At 50.4% G+C, this 8,276-nt stretch overlaps 1 protein-coding gene across 4 annotated transcripts in view; it reads right to left on the minus strand.

Annotated features, from left to right (window-relative positions):
* The window catches only part of Brd1 (bromodomain containing 1), a 50,047-nt gene extending 42,008 nt beyond the window's left edge, over positions 1-8,039 (minus strand). For all 4 annotated transcript variants that reach the window (XR_001175421.1, XM_013025803.1, XM_013025802.1 and 1 more), the window contains exons 1-2: positions 7,965-8,039; positions 5,182-6,559 (exon numbers count right to left, since the gene is read on the minus strand). Coding sequence is in view for 3 of the 4 variants with exons in the window: in XM_013025803.1 (XP_012881257.1) it covers positions 5,182-6,545 (1,364 nt within the window). In the remaining variant the exon portion in view is untranslated. The remainder of the gene's footprint in view (positions 1-5,181; positions 6,560-7,964) is intronic.
* Positions 8,040-8,276: the final 237 nt, after the last annotated feature.

An 8,276-nucleotide genomic window follows, 5' to 3' on the forward strand; every position in this document is an offset into this window, starting at 1 on the left:
CTCTCTCTCTCTCTCTCTCTCCCTCTCCCTCTCTCAGTCTGTATCTCCTTATCTCCAAGTCTCCCCCAGGCCACTGATTAGGCACCAAGAAGAAACACCTCCAGAAGTCACCCAGGAGAGACACTGGCACCAGCATCACCATTAAGGGTAGGTGGAGGCTGCCTGCCTCCAGATGTCCCCAGGTGGACCATGAGTAATCACCAGATTATTACAAATCTGAACTTACTTCCAAGTTTAAAAAGATTACATTAAAGCCAAACATGGGTTTCCGCACACACCTATAGAGGTGCCTGGTGTGCCAGGGAAAGGCTCTCACAACTCTGGAATCAGGCCCATCCATCCAGTGAACCTCATGTGGACTAGAGCATGTCAGGTCACACCTGAACAGGAAATGTCAAGACTGCGTGCAACAGTAAACCTGCTCACAGTAGGAAGAAGAAAAATACCTTGCCACAGATTGCCAAACTATGATGGAAGTGTAAAAAGTCAGCCCCTCTCTGGGGTGCCCCACTGCTGCACACATGCTCTTGCATGACCAGGGAAGAGACCCAGACGCGAGGTGGGGGGGACAGAGGAGCAGACACCCAGATGGTGGGAGTAGAGCAGGAGGATGGCTGGCCTGAAAGCACTGGTTTTTAGCTCAATAAATGCAAAGATTCATCTGAGGTTACTCTTGGAGCACCCAGACTTCTCACACTCTTTGGTTCTTTGCCTCAAAATAAACTAGCTCATCTGGATTCCTGTCCCTCACGTTCAGCGAGAGTCCTGTCAAGTGAATGTCAACTTCTCAACCCACAATCTGAGCAACGTTCAACAGGGTTGCATTCTACTGCAAGTTGGTAATATCATAAATAAAAATTTAATGCACCCACCCTACCAAGCAACACAGTCCCCAAAGCATTAACAACAGGGCTGAGTAGGAGTGTGGCTCACTGCCAGTGGCCAGCAACTCTTAAATACTGTATTATCACTAGCACAAGAGGAGAGCAAAATCAGGGAATACATCATAAAATTAACCATCAATGACATGGAGGGGAAGAGAGCACAAAAATCCACGCCAAAATCTACTTACACTCAAAACCCTAATATAACTCTACATGCAAGGTGGCTGCTCAGGCCTCACGTTCTACAGGCCATACCTGGCAGCAGGACTGAGGGGACTGCAAGCAATGAGCAGGGCCTCACTGTGAATGAACCATTATGAGGAACACACCTTCACTAACACGCTTCAGTAACACGCTCACTGCTTAAGCATCTATAGTGGGCAAATTGCACATAAATTATCCAAGGGACTGAGAGAACCTGAGCCCAAGCCCAGACCAAAGGAGACTATAGCCACTTCACCAGCCACCACTCCTCTCCAGGGAAGAGACATCCACAACGGGAACCAAAGATCTGATGAGGTACCCAATTCAAGGGATGCAGGAGGCCCCATTCCTGTCCCTTCTCTTCCAGACCTTCCCCGGCCCTGGTCCCACATCCTCTCCCAGGAAGCAGCATGACATGGAAGACCAGGTAACAGCAAATCCCCTCAAGAGGACAGCAGGAAAGACCTGCTCTCAAGAGTACATACAAAAGGCAACTTTTTCTTAGAAAAAAAAAAAAGGCATTTCTTTTGTCTTTAGTCATTCCTTCTTACATCTTTCCCCAGTTTATAGTACATTCTACAAAACTATTCAGTCAATGTTGAATTACCACACATAAGGTAAACCCATCAGACAACAACAGAGCTGAAAACCTAGACCAAGAAAAACCTAGACCTGAAAACCTAGACTCATAATGCGAGTCTGTGATGCTGATGTAAACATACCTATTGCAGTCAGTCCTACAGAAGTGCAGCAAATACATGACACACACTGCACAGCACTTCTAACAAACAGCAGTCAACCATTTACTAACCTGTACTTCCATTTTTTATAAAAAGTCTAGTGTGAAACACTAGCAGCCAAATCCTTTGCCACAACTTACATATCTACATTTGTCAGTATCACACAATGGTGACACGAGAACAAAACCACCTAACAGCGTGTTTCTCAGAATGCATCTTTTTGTTAAGTAACAAATATTTTGTGTTGAAATCCAGGGGCAAGACTGAGTGCTAGAACTGCTCCACAGTAGCTCTAGAAACCTCTGCAGCTGGCCCAACCAGCAAAAAGCAGGCCAGAGCACCAATTTACCAAGTTCAAGGCCCTGAGTTCAAAGAAGAAAAGGCCTGAAGGCTGGGATGTTCACAGATGATCAGGGTAGAACATACCACTCCACAAGGGGGCTCAGGGCAGCTGTTATCAGAGAGCTCCAGAGACAGTTCCTAAATGGGTGGGCAAAGCCAGGAATATCCACATCTGATTTTCAGAGTGTGGCCTAGACAAATGAAAAGCAATCTGTATAACTTAAAAATGCTCAATGCTAAAAAACAAAATAAGGACTAGGAAACATTTCATACCTGAAATCCTAGCTACTCAAGGAAGCTGAAATCTGGAGGATCACAAGTAGAGACCAGCACTAGGACATATTCCATGTGTAAAACATCAACAAAAAGCAAGAGCACCAATTTTTAGCAAGCACAAAACCCTGAGTTCAAACAAGAAAAGCCAGGAGCTGGGAATGTGCTCAATGGTAGAGTGCTTACCTAGCATGCCTGAAGCCCTGGGTTTGATTCCTCAGAACTACATAAAGCAGAAAAAGCTGGAAGTGGTACTGTGGCTCAAGTGGCAGAGTGCTAGCCTTGAGCATAGAGAGGTTCAGGGACAAAGCCTAGGCCACGAGTTCAAGAATCAGGACTGGCAAAAAAAAAAAGAGCCAGTACCACAAAGAAAAGGGAGCTAGAGACCCTCTTCCTAAGATCCCCTCAGCAGCTGTGTGGATGGCCCACGTTCTCCTCTCAGTGGGCTCCCCCGTCTGCCTCGAGTGTCACGTCTCACCTGCCTAGAGGCCAGAGAACCCAAGACTGAGCAACAGGACACAGCAGCCCCACCAAGAGGGCTGCCCGTGTACATGGGTTAGAACACACCCTAACACCAGAGTGGCCACACCAGATGATAGCAAGCCTCGGCCGCCGCCATCTACATCCAGCACCATGCCCAAGGCATGCCTCTCACGCCCTGCAAAGAGGCCCAACCCCATGCCATCAACAAGCTGAGGGCAGTGGTGCCTGAAATACCAGGTCTCCTGGAGGCCAGGGACAGCCCCGGCTGCAAGATGGATGGAACAAAACACTTGCTGGGGTACGCCTTTTGTCTCTCCTCACAGCTGAAATACCAGCTCCTAAATTAGGTAAAGGAAAAATGAAACCTGAAAACAGGCCATCCACCACCTTCCACCACTACTGAGGCAGTCAGCACTCTCTCTGAAATACTCAGACCCAAGCTTCCCTTTCCTGCTGTCAGTGCCAGCCACTCAAGCCAGTGTATCCTTTTTCTCTGCCTAGTGATGCTCTCTTCCAATAGGCCGTCCTACCTGGTAGTAGTCTCCCATCCCAAACACCTGAACGCCAGAAACCACAGGACAAAGCCCAGGAGCCAGCAGGCCCTGCTCTCACCCAGAGCAGGTAATCACAGGGCGCTGGACAAGTAAGAGAGCACTTGAGACTTCGTGTGTGAGACGGTATTTGTTTCTAGGCCTCTTCAGCAGCAGCTCTCCACATCACCCCAGTGGAAGCATCTATGAGGTCGAGCTGACCCCTACGTGAGGATTTCTCAGTCCTCTCTCTGTCCATGAGAGGGGTTATGAGCCCTTGCTATTTCCTTTGTCTGAATCCACGGACTCCTTGAGTATATACAGCTCTGTGAAAGGAAACAAGATTTCATTTGGAAAGAAAGCAAAATAAAATTACACAAAAATATTTTTTGTTGCTGGCACTTACTGGGGCTTAAACTCAGGTGTTCACACTCTTGCTTAGATTTGCTCAAGGATGGCACTCTACCATTTGAGCTAGTTCTGGCTTTTTGCTGGTTACCTGGAGGTAAGAGTCACATACACATTTCTGCTTGGGCTGGCTTCAAACTGCCACTAGCGCCCAGCAACTAACACTAAGTGGTGCTGGTGGCTCGCCTCCTAAAGTGAGACCTGTTTTTATTCCCAGCCTAGCTAATGAGCCGCTTATAAACCTCTGACACTGTAATACCCAACCCCATCTTATAATCACAACCTGCTAGTAAGGGCGTAACTTCAAGCCACAGATACACGGGAAATTATCATCATCGGCTAATGTTGAACATGTCAGAGACCATTCCTGCCCTTTACTAACAGAAGTGCAGAGTCTGCCCATTTGCAGAGTAAGAGTAATTTTATTCACGTGTGGGCCCTTCTGAAACAAAGTCCAGGTCACACATGCAGTGCTACCTGCTCTGCGAGAGTCTGCCTGCCTCTGCTTTCCCTCAGGCTCCTCTCACCCGGTAGGACTGTGTAAAAGCCCACACCCCACACAGAAGAGCGGCTTCTTCAAGTGGTTAAAGAGGAGTTCCACCTAGAAAGGATCATTTATTCCACACTCACAAGTTCTGGTGTGAAAATTCAGTCACTTACCTCATATTCTTAATGCAAAGAGTACTTTCAAAGATAACAGAAAAAAAGCAAGTCAGTGGTAAAAGGAATAGATCAAGAAGACACAAGGCAGAGGGCTTGCCTAGCAAGTTCAATGCTCCAATGCTAGAGACCAAGGCAAACAAAGGGTATCTGCAGCAGCTCCTGAGCGGGTCACACAAGAGCCAGGTGAAGGCCTAACCTCCACCACCTGGGACAAGACCACGGGCTGGAGCTCAGAAAGCCCTCCTGGAGACCTGGCAATGTCTGCACTACTAAAGAAATCACCAGGAAAGTAAGGAGTTGACAAAGCAGGGAGTGACCTCTCCCTCCTGACCACAACTCCCATCCTTATCTTTAGGGGCTGCCTTACTGACCACACAGCTCCACTTTTCCAACTATCGGGTCCAACAACCTGGTAACAGAAGTGTCCTTGTCTGATCTATGGACTATAACCATCCCTAGTCAAAGTCTTTTACAATGACTGTGCTCCTCCCCGAGAAATACTGGTGGCAAATAAATATAGCCACATCCTAGGGGATGTGATCCTAGTACTAGGGATGGCCATGTGGCCGGGCTCCCTGGCAGGCCCAAACTCATGTGCCCCTCAAGGTCCTTCACTCCAGGCTCATTCTCCAGCCGAAGCTACGATGTGCTTACCTCTGAGGGGGAATATACGGAGCACACACCGTAGGCAGGACCGCACAGGGCTCTGCCACTGTTTTCTTGCCCTTCTTTGCTTTCTTCCTGACCTTGGATGTGGACCTGACTGTTTTGACTGAACTCTCTTTTCTACAGACACCATTTTTCATCTCAACATCCCCATAAATATTCAGAGGCCTCCGGGTACACCCTGGAGGTGTGTGGACATCACAGTATGCAGTCTTTCTGACAGAGAAGGTGGTGCTGCCGCCCGTCAGCTCCTTCACAGGCTCCATCTTCATGTATAGACCGGCCTTCTGGGCACAGGTCACGTGGAATGCCGTGTAGCAGTTTGCTTTGTGGCACTGAATGCAAGCACCCACGCCCTTCTGCTTACAGAGGTAGCACGTCAGTTTCCACCGGGCTGGGGGGATGTTCCTCACACCATCAATGGGCTCGATGAACACCGTGTTGGCAAAGCCGACCTCTGGGATCCACAGGGCACACACCACGTGGCCCCAGCGGTCATCGTCTGTCTTTTTGAAGGCACCACCCTTATTGGGGCACAGCACACAGTCAGCAGGACGGGACCGGGACTGCAGGCAATGACGGCAGAGCCACTGACCCTCAGGTATGTAGGGCACCCCATAGCACTCTTGGTGCACAGCCAAGTTGCACATGTCACAGAAGAGGATCACATTGCTGTTCTGACACTCCCCGTCCATGCAGATGCAGCACACAGCATCCTCATCAATCAGGGACTGCTGCTCACCCTGCTTCTGGTTCTCACAGTAAGACTCCTTCTCAAAGCGATCCATGAGGAACTCAAACATGTTCTGTGACACAGCAGAGACGCAGTCGCTCTTCCTCTTCTCGTTGATGATCTCCAGCCAGGCGTAGTCCTCCTCATCCATGTCGTACTCCACCTCCTTGTCCAGCTCCTCAGCTGACTTCTCAATGAACTTATAGTACACAGGGGGCCTCCTGGGGGCAGAGGGAGGGCTGTACTCCACGATCCGCACCTTGGGCTCAGGAAGGGCACTGGCAGAGGCTGGTGTGCCATGGGAGCTAGGGAGAACTTCATTTTTCTTTTTGACCCTGTTGTTTTTGTGACGCTTAGTTCTTAAGCAAACAGGTGGCCTCTCACTATTTTCTTTATTGCTGTTGCATTCGCTCATTTCTTGAGCAGTGAGGTCATCTTCTAATATGATCTCCAAGGGATCAAAAATACTGATGCGATGCAAGCGCCCTTCAATCTCTATCTCAACCATCCTTTGAGCCTGAGCGTAGGTCAGTGTCTCTCTCGTGGGGGAGTGCTTAACACAGGGGGAGGAAGGGTGCCTTGCTGCGGAGCCTCGATGACATCGTCCTTTCCTCCTCATTTGGCAATGATTACCTACAACAAAGGAAAAGGCAAAGACAATTTAATGCAGGTGACTAAAGACTGGAGGAAACCATGAAAACACACTTGAGCAGTGCTACCTAATCAACTCAACACTCCAAAATCAAACGACCAACATGTTTCTGAAGCTTCCAAACTACTCTTCCCAGGACTCACCACCACATTCCAACATGCCTCCAGTGATGCCCCAGGGCCTGACAGCAAGTGGAGAAACAGCATACAAAAGTAGCACTCAGAGGCTCCTGCTAAACAGCCGGTTACCGAAGCCCATCACTCACCAGTTGCCTTTACAGAGCCACCAACCAGTACCTGGAGGGTAGCAGTGTGCCCCCCAGAGCAAGGACTGGCCTTTTCTAGGCTGCAAGCTGTCCCTCAGATAAGACGCCATGACCACAGGCATACTCAATGGCTACCTGGTCATAAGGAACGCTCCCCTGAAGCTTCCTTTCTCATACCTATTGTTGCCAAGAGAGATTGCCTGTGAGCCCCAGGTTATCAGTCTTCACAGCCTCCCTGCTGGGGACCAGAAGCTTCAAGGCCCAACAACATAAGGCAACAAAACACAGACTACAACCCGTCTACAACCGTATCCTTCACACACAAGGTTCAGAGCCATCAGCCTGTCCATACACACATCTTCCACACACTGACAGCAAAGGGAGCCCTGCGGCTGCCTAGGCCTGCCCATTCCACTCAGGCCAAGGCACGACTGCCTGCTCTTTTTCAAGTAAACTCAACTATCTGCAACAGGCCAAGGAGCACCTCTGCTTGCCTCCTGGCACAACTGGAGGTACTATGCTCTACTCTGGCTCCAGAACAAGGACAAGGCTATGACCCCAAAACTGATTTGGCTGCAGACCCACACCATGAGTCCCTGTTGCTGGCTTGGATGCCTGAAAACTTGGATACAGAGGTTCATGAGAATCTGCTCTTTTCAGAGGTGAGTAAAACCAGTGAGCTTATAACCCCTATCTCCACCTTTTGGTGGCCGCGCCATAGAGGGAGGAACATGGAAGACACCACAGCCAACCAAATTCCAAGTGAACTGAATCTGAGGGGCCTTCCAAGAGCTCACTCCCTGGATTCCCAACGCAGCCAACCTGGGCTCAAGCAGCAAGCCCTCCCTCCCCTCCCTTCTGAAATGAATGGGGCGCAGCCCCCCGGAGGAGCCAGGGCCTGCTGGGAGGAAGCAGTGCCAGTGCTCGCACCCAGGGACAGGTTCCCGGGTCATTACTGAGGTGGAGCAGAAGCAACAGCTGGTTCCTCCCAAGTGCAAGACAAACATGTAATGCTCTCCTCTACAGCAAGGAACCAAGAAGCCCTAACCATCGCCAGCCCTGCAAACCCACATTTCCCCCGTGGGCGCCTTTAGCCGCCTTTCTACAAGAATTTAACCTACTACTTAATGGTGGGAGCAGCTCTGTAATTTGGCAGCGCAGCTGTGAGCAGGAGAAAGGGGTACTCGGCAGCGCTGTGCGGCCCCTGGGCTGGGCTCCCGCCGCCCTGGCGGCCGGATCTTCTGCACGAGCGCTGGCTGAGAACATCCCGAAAGGCGCTGTGGGCAAACAGCCGGGCGGCCTCGGGGCCGGCCCGCTCCCGCTCGGCCTCCGACAGTCCATTTAACCCGGCCGGCCGCCTGCCCTGGGCCGCGGGCGCGAGCAGCCCGGGTACCAACACTCCCCTGGTTCTCCAACGGCGACGCGCCGCCGCA

This window comes from Dipodomys ordii, unplaced genomic scaffold (genome assembly GCF_000151885.1).
Source record: "Dipodomys ordii isolate 6190 unplaced genomic scaffold, Dord_2.0 Scaffold87, whole genome shotgun sequence".
NCBI lineage: Eukaryota > Metazoa > Chordata > Mammalia > Rodentia > Heteromyidae > Dipodomys > Dipodomys ordii.